The sequence below is a fragment of the Rana temporaria genome, chromosome 10 (genome assembly GCF_905171775.1).
Source record: "Rana temporaria chromosome 10, aRanTem1.1, whole genome shotgun sequence".
NCBI lineage: Eukaryota > Metazoa > Chordata > Amphibia > Anura > Ranidae > Rana > Rana temporaria.
Window position 1 is genome coordinate 53,488,908 of NC_053498.1, and position 15,692 is coordinate 53,504,599.

The following is a 15,692-nucleotide window of genomic DNA, read 5'->3' on the forward strand; positions in this document are numbered from 1 at the left end:
AGCAGTACCCAGAATGGTGCGGTATGGTTCAGTTGTATGGGCCCCTTTCATAATGGAAACACTCAAAATACGGTACTGTACCGAACCAGCCTGAACCGATCCACTCAGTGGAAAGGAGGCATAAGTGATCTCTGGATGGCACCTATTTCTTCTTTGTATGAATCAATTAAAACAGATTTTGGCAAAAAAGAAAGAAACTACATTATCAGAATATCAGTGCTCACCTGTGACCTTAACTCTTCATGACGATGCTGAAGCTCCACTGGATCATCCCAGGGCTGGCCATTGCTATTATTTGGCACCCATCCACTATTAAAAGTTGGTGTATATGGGGGACAGTAGTCACGAGGAAAATCCAGTCTTTTGGGTAAATAAAAGATGTTTTATATTATTAGCCAAAGTATTCAGTCACCTGATTTTAAAAATAACCTCCACTACTATTTTTCTTTTTAGAATATATATATAAAATGTTTGTGTTATAAATAATACAGTGTCTAAATAATTAATATGCACAATCTAATACTATATCAATGCAATTAATTAAAAAAGCCAACACCCATAAGTGATTTAAACCTTAGTGAGCTAATACTATAGCAATGAAATTAATTAAAAAGGTTGCTAGCCATGTATATATAAATAATACAGGTCCGCAATAATATAAGTTCACATGCACTGTAAACAGAGCTGGATTAAGACAAACTGGAACCTTTGGGCCTTCTGCCTAAACCAGCTAGTAATATTTGAACATTCACAGGAACATCTTTTTTCAATATCCCATCTTTATTCTTTAATTAATTTTAAGAATGCTTAAAGTTCACCTTTTTGGGCAGAATTGCACTTTTCTTCATAAATAGAATCATTTTGTAATATACATTTCTGGCCCAGACATCCCAGTGTTCCCATCTCTCACTTACCTGATTCAAAAATGGCTTGAAATGTTATGTTTCTTTATGAATTTTAAAACATTCTTTCTGGTTGCATCACTTCCTATCAGTCAGCTCCCTCATTCTCTGTGTTTTTGCATCACATAAAGGTATGTAATAGGGCGTATATTACCAGTCTGGACCACACCTCCCTCATCTCAATACCACACCTACTTCTTCCCTTAAATTGACACATTACAATCTGATTGTACAATCTCCTTTAGATCTACCATCAGCTATGTAGTGCAAGGGTCTGCCTGATTTGATACAAATTAATAGATTGTTCAGGTGAGTAATCCTGTTTTTATAGTTCTAATAAATCCATACAGAGATTGTACAATCAGATTGCATAGTGTATGGCCTTCGTTATAGAAATGCAAAGGAGGGAGTGGATGGAGACACTCAGCTGTCAGGCTGTCAAGTTCACATCTTCACATAGTGTGAAATCACTTTTTTTTGGGGGGGGGGCCTTTTAGAACGTTTCCACTCATCGCGCATAGGGCAGCCTACATAGGGCTGCCCTATGCTCAACAATCGCCCCAGAGAAGCTCCAGGACTTTTTATTAGAGTAAAGCATGGTGCATTTTTTACCGTGCTTTTTGGTGCATTTGCACTATGTTTCTGAAATGCATTTTCTGTGTCGTTTACCATGCGTTTGGAAACACACAGATGTGAATAGAGCCTCGTTGTTCTTATGCAAACAAACCAATTTCACTTTCAGGACCCATTCACACCAAATGTAGTGGGAACGCATATTTTTTGGCTCATTTTTTCCATGATACACATAGGGCAGTCCGTTGCTTTCAATGAGCTGTGCTATACATGGCAAAGTAGGCACTGGCGCATGGCGCATGCGACCTCATCGCGCTGACAACATGCAGGCTTCCAGACCTGGCGACGCTGTACACCACCCCCCCCTTTCCCTCTCATCTCCTATCCCTTCCTTTCTCCCCCTTTCCATTTCCCCCTCCTCCTCCCCCCTTTCTCCTCCTTATCCCCCCTCCCCCTTCCTAATTCTTTCCCTCCCTTCCCCAGCCTTTTTCCCTTCCACCCACACCCTTTCATCAATTTTTCCCACCCACTTCACTTGCAGTGACCACGTGTGTCTTTGCATCACATTAGCCTAAGGTTCGGGCTTTAGATACTAATTATCAATTTATACCCCATATATCTGGCAAGTAGGTCCATTCACATGTATGTGCCCCCTGGTCGCCGCATGGGACCTTGTTTGGTGACCCCCACTGCCCTCGCCTGGCGGGGGCCTTTTAGGTAAGCAGCTGAGCCCTTGCTACCCAATTCACACTGTAGTTCTTGTTAAATGTATAACCACTGATTGATTGTCAATTTAATTTTAGACATGCTTCTAATGAAGCGGCTTTGGCCACAAAACTAGTCAAGATGATTGTCGTGACCCTCAATCTACTGTGTTTTTCCCCTCTTGGGGATTCTTATAATAGTGTTGTGCGTGGTCGTTATTTTAATCCTGTACTTTTCCTTTATGTCCTATTGTATTCAATAACATTTATTTTTGTTTTATATTTGCATTTTTACACTCTATGTTATCTATTTCACCAGTACCACAATAATCCAATTGCCCCCTCCTATTGGCTCTTTGGTTTGGGGACCTTAGACCCAATTTCTTCATACTCAAACTTCGGATAATGGTACTACTCATTACAGTGTTTATGTATTTTACTTTAAAGGCTTTATTTTAATTCACATGGCGAAGTAGCTTATGGGACATTTTGTCGTGGTGCAAGTTGCACATTTTTTACTGTGAACTTTGCTGCGTTTGTCACCCATTTTTTCATGTGGCAAAATATGTTTGCTGTACCTTTACCATTTAATGGCACTGAAAGCGAAACTAGTTAATTTTAGGTGTATAAAGATTGCCATACATTATAAAATAGAATTGTGCAATCACTGTACAATCTCATTTAGATTTAACAAAACTATGGAATAGAAGACACCATCTATCCAATCACACTGTATCCAATTAGGCAGGTCCTTGCACTACATCAGGATAGTCCAACCTGCAGCCCCAGAGAGTTTACCATCCAGACATAGCAAACATAGCAGCTGTGGCAGCCTACTTTAACAAGCCAGGCAAATTTAAATGTGAAGAATCCCGGGGATGCTGTGCAAACATAGTTAATCGGTGTGAGTTTTAATGAGGTCAGTGCAGGATGTGTGTGCTAATAATGTCAGCTGGTAAACTCCTTTTTGTGTCTTGGTGGTTTCTCCACCCCAAATCTATATAACTGGAAGTCTCTGAAGCTTTCTAAGAATTACAGCAAGGGCCAAGGTAAGGCCTTGTTCTAAAAATCAAAGAAAGCTTTTATTTTTTTTGCAACTGAGGTAAATTAATGGTATACTGGTACATAGGGGAAGCTGGAATTTAGGAAAAAAAAAAAGTTAACTTAAAATTTCAATATCACTGCCTTATATTTTAAAATCGTAAGCTCTCTCACCTTCTGTACATATCTATCAACTAACAGAAATATTCTACACTGCCTTATAGTGTAAAATTGTAAGCTCTCCCACCTTCTGTACATATCTACCAACTAACAGAAATATTCTAAACCATTGTATCCCTACACCTGATGCTGAACTTTAGAATGTTTAGTATTTTTATAGATTTCCATAAGATTTCAATCACAGCAATCTGTCACCCATGGTTTAACTGTTTCCTAGTTTTGACTGACCAATGATAGAATGATAAAAAATAGGCTGAAAATCAGGCAATAAATTCTGACTGACACTGCAGTGGTAATAATCAATTCTCAACTCAATTTTAATTACGGTATATAAGGTTTACAAAACCCAGAAAACAAATGCAACATTCAAAGAGAAAAATCTTGCAGTAGGAAATTACAAAACAGCAAAAAAAAAAAAAAAAAAAAATATATATATATATATATATATATATATATATATATATATATATATATATACAGTACAGACCAAAAGTTTGGACACACCTTCTCATTCAAAGAGTTTTCTTTATTTTCATGACTATGAAAATTGTAGTTTCACACTGAAGGCATCAAAACTATAAATTAACACACATGGAATTATACATAACAAAAAAGTGTGAAACAACTGAAAATATATTTCATATTCTAGGTTCTTCAAAGTAGCCACCTTTTGCTTTGATTACTGCTTTGCACACTCTTGGCATTCTCTTGATGAGCTTCAAGAGGTAGTCACCTGGCGCAGCACCCCATCACTCTCCTTCTTGGTCAAATAGCCCTTACACAGCCTGGAGGTGTGTTTGGGGTCATTGTCCTGTTGAAAAATAAATGATGGTCCAACTAAACGCAAACCGGATGGAATAGCATGCCGCTGCAAGATGCTGTGGTAGCCATGCTGGTTCAGTATGCCTTCAATTTTGAATAAATCCCCAACAGTGTCGGCAGCAAAGCACCCCCACACCATCACACCTCCTCCTCCATGCTTCACGGTGGGAACCAGGCATGTAGAGTCCATCCGTTCACCTTTTCTGCGTCGCACAAAGACATGGGGGTTGGAACCAAAGATCTCAAGTTTGGACTCATCAGACCAAAGCACAGATTTCCACTGGTCTAATGTCCATTCCTTGTGTTCTTTAGCCCAAACAAGTCTCTTCTGCTTGTTTCCTTTCTTTAGCAGTGGTTTCCTAGCAGATATTCTACCATGAAGGCCTGATTCACACAGTCTCCTCTTAACAGTTATAGAGATGTGTCTGCTGCAAAAGGTGGCTACTTTGAAGAACCTAGAATATGAAATATATTTTCAGTTGTTTCACACTTTTTTGTTATGTATAATTCCACATGTGTTACTTCATAGTTTTGATGCCTTCAGTGTGAATCTACAATTTTCATAGTCATGAAAATAAAGAAAACTCTTTGAATGAGAAGGTGTGTCCAAACTTTTGGTCTGTACTATATATATATATATATATATATATATATATATATATATACTGTACAGAATGAGCAACTTGTAAGTGTCTATCTTCAATATACAGAATACCATAATTGACTGTAAGCTCCTATATCTTCTGAATCTTCGTTTAATACCCTAATACAGTGGTTCTCAACCTGGGGTCGAATGACCATTTGCCAGGGGTCACCAAATCCTGGGCTGTTCCTGAAGCCCGCACTGCTCTCTCAGTCTTTTCGCGGCCGTCCAGCAGGGCTGTCCCTGGAGCCTGTTGCCGCCTAGCTGGGCTGTTCCTGATGCCCGCAGCTGCCAATTCGGCATGGTTGGGAGGCAGAGATTAGAGGTCAGATGACTGGTGAGGAATGTAAAGTGGGAGGGGCTGGAGAAGATCTCCTGATTTCGGCATAGGTGTCACTGCTACGAAACACCACAAAGCCGGAGACACAGTGAGCAACACTACCTGTGATCATAGTTGCCATAAGTCCCCACTACAGTTCTCAGATCAGCAGATGACCTTGATCAAGAACACCTAAGTTGGCCGATCAGAACTCCCCCCAGCATTGCCACTTTTTCCAACTCCCTGCCAGCGCTGCCACTCATTCCATTCCCCCCCCACCAAGTAGTAAGAGAAGGAATACAAATGGAGAATACATGGAGGGGAAAGGAAAAGAGTGGGTGGAACAAAGAAAAAGGAGAGAAAGAATAAGATACTGTACAAGTGGAAGGGACTCAGGAAGTGCTAAATGTCCTTGGGTTAGGGGCGCAAATTACTTGTCTTGGCAAATGAAAGGACGAAAACTGGACAGCCGCACTCCGAAATCACTTAAAATAAGTTGTCTTTTATTTTTCAACTGTACATACAGTCACTCGCCTGCTGATTTAAACTAACTATAACAAAGCTACTGTGCCAAAACACGAGAGTGCTAGGCATATTGTTCTGGTGAGTGGCCATTTCTATTGGTGGAGGATTCACTATTGTTTCACATCGGGTGTGGTGGAAGATTATTTTGAATATATTTTGAAGATTTTACACCTTGAAAGAAGCAGAGAAGTGGTTTTCCTTTTTGCTCCTCCATGAACTTTATGTTTTCCTATGAACACTTTCATCACGGGTTTTTGATTAATTTGCATTTATATTGAATATTATTATTACTTATCACCTATCACAGTGTGATTCACACACACTTGAGCGCTGTTTTTATATAATTTTGTGGTTTATTGGTTTAAAACACGTTATATATATTTTTTCACATTGATATTTTTAGAACAGCAGCTGTGATTTCTATTATTGTTTTTGTCTTGAGCGCAGAGGTGTGATTCAATAGGGCGCCATTTTTTGATCACACTTTATCTACATACAGTCACTGCAACCAACAAACAGTATGGCCGACGCGTTTCGCACTTACAGTTAGTGCTTTGTCATGGCTCGTGACTGTATGTACAGTTGAAAAATAAAAGACAACTTATTTTAAGTGATTTCGGAGTGCGGCTGTCCAGTTTTCGTCCTTTCATTTGCTATCATCAGCATTGCCAGCACCTTGGTGGTTCAACAACCCTTGATTACTCACGAGGCTCACCTGGAGCGGTGAGAAATTTGTCAAATTACTTGTCTTGCCTTGGGTGCTGACAACCCATGCTACGAAAATAATTTTATTGTTAGGGGTCCCCACAACTTGGGAAATTTTATCAAGGGGTCACGGCTCTAGAAAGGTTGAGAACCACTGCCCTAATAGATAGTAAGCCCTTCTAATTTTTGTAGCACTTTTTATAACCCCTATCTGTAAGAAGCTCATCTCCTGTATCATTTACTATAAACCCTAAGGTTCCTTTCACACTGGGATGCCGGGCTTGTTTTAGCTGCGCTTTTAGCGCTGTTTTAGCATCGCTTTTGCATTGCTTTTTGGTCGCTACCCGGACACTTTTTACCAAATATTTTTTTAAGAAGTCCAGTTTTGAGGCACTTTCAAGGCATTTTGGGAGCACTAAATACAGCCCTCCCAACCCGCCCCAAAGATGCTGCTTGAGGGCTTTTCATAACGTCCCACAATCGCACCGCCCCAGTGTGAAAAATCACACTGCAATCAATTTCAGGCGCTTTACAGAGGCTATTTCTAGCGCTAAAGCACCTGAAAATCATGTGAAAGAAGCAAAAGGGACAACTTCAACCTTGTTAATATGAATATAATTACCCAGCTAGCAATGCCCTATTTAAAAAAAGAAAAATTGCGAATTGACCTTTCAAAAGGGCAAAAAACAAACAATTTAGCTGCCTTAGACATTATTAGGATCCAGGCATTCTGGAGCACTTCTTAATACATGCAAATATGTCCATTTTCATAGCAGCCAATGTATTATACGCCGGCGTAATTTCAAAATTCCTGTGTCGTATCTTTGTTTTGAATCCTCAAAACAAGATACAACAGCATCTGGGTTAGATCCGACAGGCGTACGTCTTCGTACGCCTTCGGATCTTAGATGCAATTTTTCGACGTCGGCTAGGTGGCGTTCCCGTTGTAATCCACGTCGAGTATGCAAATTAGCTATTTCCGACGATCCACGAACGTACGAGCGTCCGTCGCATTTTTTTACGTCGTTTCCGTCCGGCTTTTTCCGGCGTATAGTTAAAGCTGCTATCTGGTGGCGTACTCAATGTTAAGTATGGCCGTCGTTCCCGTGTATAATTTTGAAAATTTTACGTTGTTTGCGTAAGTCGTCCATGAATGGGGCTGGACGCCATTTACGTTCACGTCGAAAACAATGCCGTCCTTGCAACGTCATTTGGAGCAATGCACCCTGGGAGTTTTGACGGACGGGGCATGCGCAGTTCGTTCGGCGCGGGGACGCGCTTCATTTAAATGAAACACGCCCCCTACCCGCCCAATTTGAAATCCGCGCCCTTACGGCGCGAGACATACACTACGCCGCCGTAACTTACGGCGCAAATTCTTTCAGGACTCAAATAAAAGTAAGTTACAGCGGCGTAGCGTATCTCACATACGCTGCGCCCACGCAGATGTATGTGGATCTGCCCCAAAGTGTATAAAAACCAATATGTCCCTAAGATATGTTTAAAATAAAAGCATCAACAGATTAACAAACACAAACAAAAAAGACAGCTTTCACAAATGTTTCCCACTATGTTTTCCCCTTAAGAACTTTGCTTTTCAACATTCCCCTCATACCTTGGTTTTGTCCAGTTAGGTCCCAGAGAATTCCATAATTCAAGTTCATTTTCATCTAAACACTCTTTTAGAAAAGCCACAGCTTCCTTGGTTAGCATTGGATTCCTAATTTCAGCAGCGACATCCACACCTCCAGAACTGTCCACAAGCTGTATGCAGACATAAAATAATATATAACAAATAAAATAGAGAACAAAAAGAGACATGAAGTTTATAAGGGAACAACTTATTTTAGTTTTGAAAACAGTAGGAAAGGGTTCGACTCTCTGACAATTGACTTTAAAAGAGAAGTTTGGGAATAAAAAAAACAATCATAGTCACCTAGATGGCTGCAGCACCGATCCCAGCTGCATCTGTCCCGATGCCTTTAAGACCTAGAATTGAGCAACCAAACACTATTGATCTCTCAGTCTCTGTGCTCTGTCCCTCCAGCGCTCACTGGCTGTGCAGGGGCTGGCTCAGTCTCTTAGTGACTCGCTGGGAGGCTGAGCCAGGTGTCGGTACAGGCATCCGGGTGGATCCTGACTGTAAATTTGGAATCGACCGGATGAGTGATATTAGCTGACAGCGGCTTTAGCACACTGCCCATTGAAAACGTCACAGGAGTGCAGAATGAACTGCACTTCCTTAAACCATAATGCCGCGTACACACCATCGTTTTTCCTGACATTCAAAAAGCTGTCGTTTTTCACAACGTGATTCTTCTCCAGCCTGATTTGCATACACACGTTCATGCAAAAAAACATCCGACCAAAGCACGGTGACGTACAACATGTACAACAGGACTATAAAGGGGAAGTTCCTTTCAAATGGTGCCACCCTTTGGGCTGCTTTTGGGCTGCATACTTGATTCTGAGCATACACACAACCGTTTTCCGCGACGAGAATAAAGACTGACGGGAAACACGACAAGAAAAAAGAGAGCTGGTTTCAATTTTTTTGCGGGCAGTTTTTTAGTCGAGAAAACTGCAAGGGAGCATACACACGACCGGGTTTTCTCGACCAATATATAAAAAATGGCAGTTTTCTAGTCGTGGGTACGAGGCATAAGAGTAGTAGGCCCAAAAGAGTTTTTCCACCTTTTCTGTTTTAATTGTAGTCTGGGTAGATTTACACCTCTGTTTGTTTAAGTGACCATTGTCACTGAGACAGAAAGTAATGTGCCATGAAAGCATGAGGGGGGAAAACATGTATATTCTGGTCCCTTAAACAGATTAAACAGCACAATCTGCCCCCCTCTAAACTGTAAAAAACAAACAAAAAAAACAGAATATGCCACTTCCTGTATGGCCTCTCTAAACAGACCACGATAACCAGGGCTGCTCTGCCCTGACCACCGTGTTCAAAGTGCCTCCCTCTGTGATAGGCTGCCTGCTCTGCTCTCCTCTCTCCCCCCTCCTTTCTGCCTCTGCTCAGCCCCCGCCGCTATTATTGAGAAAAAAAAGCTGAGACAGAGCTTCTGCGGGTGGAGCCGAGCGGCCACGTCATTTTCCCGGCTGACATCAGAGGGAGATCACGGCTCCTCCCGCAAAAGCCATCCATCGGAGCTAAAAGGGGCCGCGAGTCACGTTATCAGCCTGAAGACAGCTGGAAATCAGTATTTACACTGCTCATTTAAAAAAAATGCGTAACACAGTGTGCTATGTTAGCCTCTATTAGAGGGTCTGGCATAGAATTTTACAAATGGGTTAAGACCCGCCCACTGGTCCCTCCTTGCTCTAAAGAAGTTTTCTGATAGGTGAACAAATCCAGTCAGCGTGATGTCACTACGCAACTCAGGTGATCCTGCCTGACCCACCCTTCCAATCCGCCTAATTATTGGGAAGCAGGCTGGCTTCGCAGGACTTCAATCCTCCTGGGCTATTGGTCCCTCCTGGACCTGGAAGCATATACTACACACAGCATGAGGATTTGCTACAACTCCCCCTTCTGTGAGACAAGAGGTGGTGAGCATAATGATGAATAGCGACTACATGCTGCCCAGTGATTGCTATATGGGATTTATGTGTTGCATCCTCAACAGTCTTTATTCACCCAGCGACATGTGGCTGTGAATCTTCTGTCTGATTGGCTTACACCAACTTTTGTGACTGGTTATGCTGTTTATCCATTAACCTCATTCAAAGAACCTGCTCCCATTTCCACCCCACTCTTATCTCCCCATCCAGCCTGCAATACCCTCATTGTGGTTCTATTGAACACTCAGCTTTATTCTATGTGGATTGTTATACCCTACGATTGGAGATTTCCCATGGTTGGTTTCTGGGATAGAGTGATTTACCATTGGAATAATCTCATCCTTCTTATCCCACTGTTTCCCTATGGACTTATTGCATTGTGGACTGTGTGTGGTGGTGTATGAGGTGTGCTGCCGACAGGTCTCTGAGTTGTTTGACAACGTTGTCATTTTCTTATGTTTGCACTAGTGATAGTTTTTTGCATCAATTTAATAATTTTCAATAAAGTTGTTTTTTAAGTCCAGGGTGTTTCTTAACCACTTGACAACTGGGAACTTAAACCCCCTTAATAACCAGACCAATTTTCAGCTTTCGGTGCTCTCACATTTTGAATGACAATTACTCAGTCATACAACATTGTACCCAAATGAAATTGTCGTCCTTTTTTCACACAAATAGAGCTTTCTTTTGGTGGTATTTATTCACTGTTGGGTTTTTTATTTTTTGCTAGAAAATTACATAGAACCCCAAAACATTATATATGTTTTTTAGCAAAGAGAATACAATGGCGGTCGTTGCAACTTTTTATTTTGCACTGTATTTGCGCAGCAATTTTTCAAACGTGTTTTTTTACAAAAAAAAATCAGTTTTGTGCTTAAAAAAAAAAAAAAATCAGTAAAGTTAGCCCAATGTTTTTACATAATGTGAAAGATGAAGTTATGCTGAGTAAATAGATACCCAACATGTCACCCTTCAAAATTGCACACACTCGTGCAATGGTGCCAAACTTCGCTACTTAAAAATCCCCATAGGCGACATTTTAAATATTTTTACTGGTTACCGTATTTATCGCGGTATAACGCGCTCCCGCCTATACCGCACACCCCTAAAGTTGCCCCGAATCCTGTGGAAAAAAAGTTTTTTTTGTACTTACAGTTTTGGTGTCTTGCGCAGCGTCCATTGGCGGCCTCGTCGGGTCCGGCGTCCTTCTGCGGCTTCGGGTGTCCTCTTCGTCGGGTCCGGCATCCTTCTGCGGCTTCGGGTGTTCTCTTCGTCGGGTCCGGCGTCCGTCTGCGGCTTCAGGTGTCCTCTTGGTCGGGTCCGGCGTCCTTCTGCGGCGTCCTCGCGTCCTCCCCGCTCATTTCCCGCGCCGAGTTTGAATACTGCGCCGACATATACAGAGCGCAGTACACTCGTGTATTGTCGGCAATGCTCGGCAACTCTCGCGCTGACGTCCTGTACGTCCAGGACGTGAGCGCGGAAGGAGCCGAGACTGCCCGACTATAGCCGAGTGTACTGCGCTCGGTATATGTTGGCGCAGTATTCAAAACTCGGCGCGGGAAAGCAGGTATCGGCGTATACCGCGCACCCACGATTTTGCCCTGATTTTCAGGGCAAAAAAGTGCGCGGTATACGCCGATAAATACGGTATATGTTTTTAGTTACAGAGGAGGTCTAGGGCCAAAATTATTGCAGAGTATCGCAGGGTATTGCAGAGTACTGCGGGGTATTGCAGAGTATTGCGGGGTATTGCGGGATATTGAAGGGTATTGCAGAGTATTGCGGGGGAATTGTGGGGTATTGCAGAGTATTGCGGGGTATTGCAGGGTATTGCGGGGTATTGCAGATTATTGCGGGGTATTGCAGATTATTGCGGGCTATTGCAGAGTATTGCGGAGTATGGGGCGGAGTATGGGGCAGAGTATTGCACAGTATTGGGCAGGGATGGTTGATCATGGAGGGATGGATGGCTGGATCTGTGACTGCAATTGTCACAGATCCAGCCCACAGCACTGCTGCTGCCTCCACTCTCTCCCCCTCTCCTCTCACACTGTACCGATCGGTACAGAGAGGGGAGGGAGGAACCGGCGTCATCACATGGGGAGCGCGATTCTGATAGGCCGTTAATTAATGGCCTCCCAGAGTTAAGCAACCGTACTTTGGCTATGAGCCGGTTGTTAAGTGGTTAATAAGGTTTCTTGGTGATCTTCAATCCCCCATTTTTTTTAGCTTATGCATGACCTTAAGGAACCACACCTGTTAATTTAGGTAGGGGCCCCAGAATAGGGATACGGCTCTGACCTTGAACCTCCCTGTGCATCATTTAATTATCGGTCTGCCGGGGGTCTTTTTTATGTTTTTTAATTGGTTTAGTTAGTGTGTAGTGTAAGGGGTTAGCTCGGTAGCGGGGGTGTGTGATGGGTTCACTACACACTGAACGATACAGAGAAACAGCCGAAGATGGTTGAAAACAAAGCATTTGGTTTATTCTTCCATCTTGCTGGAAACAATTGCAAGCATCCAAACAGCATAAACAAAATCAAACATAAAATAAACCCTGGCCACTTGGGGCGTCTACCTTCACCACACAGGAACCTGTCTATGGAGTCTGGCACAGCCTAGTGCTGGGCAGACACTGCTGGTCATACAGCAGAAAAACAAATAGGATCGGATTCAGATAGTAGTTACGACGGCGTATCTCCGGATACTCCATCGTAACTCTGAGTTGCAGGGTCGTATCTATGCGACTGATTAATAGAATCAGTTACGCATAGACCGGCGTAAGTGTCTTACACTGTCGTATCTTAGGCTGCATATTTACGCTGGCCGCTAGGTGGCGCTTCCGTAGATTTACGCGAGGAATATGCAAATTAGGTAGATACGCCGATTCATAAACGTACGTCCGCCCGGCGCATTTTTTTTTACGTCGTTTACGTTAGGCTTTTTCTACCCCTGCTATATGAGGGTTATCCTATGTTAAGTATGGATGTCGGGCCAGCGTCAAATTTTCTGTCGATTACGTCGTTTGCATAAGTCGTTCGTGAATAGGGCTGTACGCAAGTTACGTTTACGCCTAAAGCATTGACGATTTGCAGCGTAATTTCGAGCATGCGCACTGGGATTCTTTCACGAACGGCGCATGCGCCGTTCGTAAAAAATTTCAAATACGTGGGGTCACAATTAATTTGAAATAAAACACGCCTACATCATCCACATTTGAATTCCGCGGGCTTACGCCGGACCACATATGTTACGCCGCCTTAACTTAGGGTGCAAGTTCTTTCTAAATACAGAACTTGCGCCCTAATTTACGGCGGCGTAACGTATCTGAGATACGTTACGCCCGCCGATAGATACACTATTGTATCTGAATCCGGGCCTAAGTCTTTTTGATTTTTATCACTAGTGTTGCTCACGAATATTCGCATTGCGAATATTCGACTCGAATATAGCATATTCGAGAAATCGCGCTATATTTCGAATTTCGCGGTGAATATTCGCAATTCCGAATATTCGCATTTTTTCAATTTGATTTTTAAAACAGATCACATCCTATCGACGTCTAAAAGCATTGCTGGTATGATTAGAGACCCTGGGCCGAGTAGCTAAGCTGAGGCGATCCTATTATGTTGCCAAATTGAAAAAAAAAAAATTGCGATTTTTCGCTATTGCGAATGCGAAAATGATTGCGAATTTTCGATAACTGTGGTAGGAGAACTCTGATTGTCTCTGATGCAAAAGGGGGGGGCTTTGTGTATGTGTATGTTATGAATATTTGTATGTTTGATATTATTATTTTTTGTAAGAAGGAAAAAATTGCGCATACCTTAAAAAAGGGGAGAATACAGCAGCAACTCAAAAATGTTATACAACATAAATTAATACAAGACAGAAAATGGAGTCGCTCTACAAGAATAAAAAATATGTCTAGTGACAAGACATGTGGGCAAATTATAAAATAAGCAAGCGCAAATAACTTGTGAAATACACAGTGAAACAAATATATAAAGAAATATAGTCCCAATAATAGAAAAATAATCTTTCATAAAAATGTCTTTGATATGTGAAGTGAAAAAAAGTCCAAAGCATGCAGCATGAACGTGTTCAATCTTTAAGGTGTTTGATTGACAAACGGCTGTGACAGATGGATAGAGTAAAGAATCACCACCAATGCAAAACACTTTTTATTTTCTATTGTAAAATATCAAGAATATTCTGAGCCAATCAGAGTGCTCCTTCCGCATTTGCCGAATATTCGCAATTATTTTGTATTGTAAAATATCAAGAATATTCTGAGCCAATCAGAGTGCTCCTTCTGCATTTGCCGAATATTCGCAATTATTTTGTATTGTAAAATATCAAGAATATTCTGAGCCAATCAGAGTGCTCCTTCCGCATTTGCCGAATATTCGCAATTATTTTGTATTGTAAAATATCACGAATATTCTGAGCCAATCAGAGTGCTCCTACAGCATTTCTCGAAATTGCGCAATAAATATCGCATTCGCATGTTGCGATATTTCGATAAAATATCACGAATATTCTGAGCCAATCAGAGCGCTCCTCCAGCATTTCTCGAAATTGCGCAATAAATATCGCATTCGCATGTTGCGATATTTCGATAAAATATCACGAATATTCTGAGCCAATCAGAGTGCTCCTACCGCAGTTATCAAAAAATCGCAATTATTTTCGCATTCGCAATAGCGAAAAATCGCAATCATTTACTTTCGATAAAATATCACGAATATTCGAATTTAGCGAATATATCTCGAATATTCGAATATATATTCGAGATATATCGCGAAATCGAATATGGCATATTCTGCTCAACACTATTTATCACACAGAAAAATCAACAGCACCTCACCTCTTCAGAAGTATTTCTGTTCACTGCTCTCCTTCACTCAAAAAGCCCCAGGATGCAGCAATCAGTAGTAATCCTCTGGATTGCTTATATAGGCCTTAATTGCCTCATTCTGAACAGCTGAAGTTTTTCAACACCCTTAAACCTTCCTGGCTACTTCTGCAGCCTACACCTGATAATAATTGGTGTACTGTCTAAACAAGGCAGAAATGTATCTCCCGTCTGTGACAACACCCACAGATTTACCTGACTTCCTATCAGATACCCCCCCCCTTGTTTCAACCCTAGGGTTGGGACACAGGTTGCCAGGCAAGAATGCACTCGGGACAACCCATCTGCATTCCCCATTTTAGCACCGGGGCAATGCGTTACCACAAAACGAAATTCCTGGAGGGCCAGGAACCACCTATTTATTCTCCTGTTGGTCTCTTTGTTTTGTGCCATCCACTTCAATGGGGCATGATCCCTCACCAGTTCAAACTGTCTACCCACGAGGTAGTACCGGAGAGAAGCCAAAGCCCATTTCACCGCCAAACACTCTTTCTCAATGGTGGCATAATTCTCCTCATGGGCCTTCAACTTTCAGCTGAGGTACATAATAGGGTGTTCCTCCCCCTTGATAATCTGGGACAGTACAGCTCCTAATCCTAAATTTGACGCATCTGTCTGGACCACAAAGTCCCGTGAAAAATCAGGTGAATTTAAAATTGGCTGACTACATAAGGCCTGTTTTAAAGCCTGAAAAGCTGTTTCTGCTTCGGGAGTCCATTTGGTCATTACAGACTCCTTCCCTTTGGTCAAATTGGTCAGGGGAGCAGCCTGTGAGGCAAAATGGGGG

General features: G+C 42.0%; 1 protein-coding gene across 2 annotated transcripts in view; it reads right to left on the minus strand.

The window, feature by feature from the left end:
- Positions 1-15,692, minus strand: part of EPS8L1 (EPS8 like 1) — a 234,433-nt gene that overhangs the window by 26,688 nt on the left and 192,053 nt on the right. For both annotated transcript variants that reach the window (XM_040327622.1, XM_040327623.1), the window contains 2 exons: positions 8,030-8,178; positions 225-360 (listed from right to left, as the gene is read on the minus strand). In XM_040327622.1, coding sequence (XP_040183556.1) covers positions 225-360; positions 8,030-8,178 — 285 coding nt within the window. The remainder of the gene's footprint in view (positions 1-224; positions 361-8,029; positions 8,179-15,692) is intronic.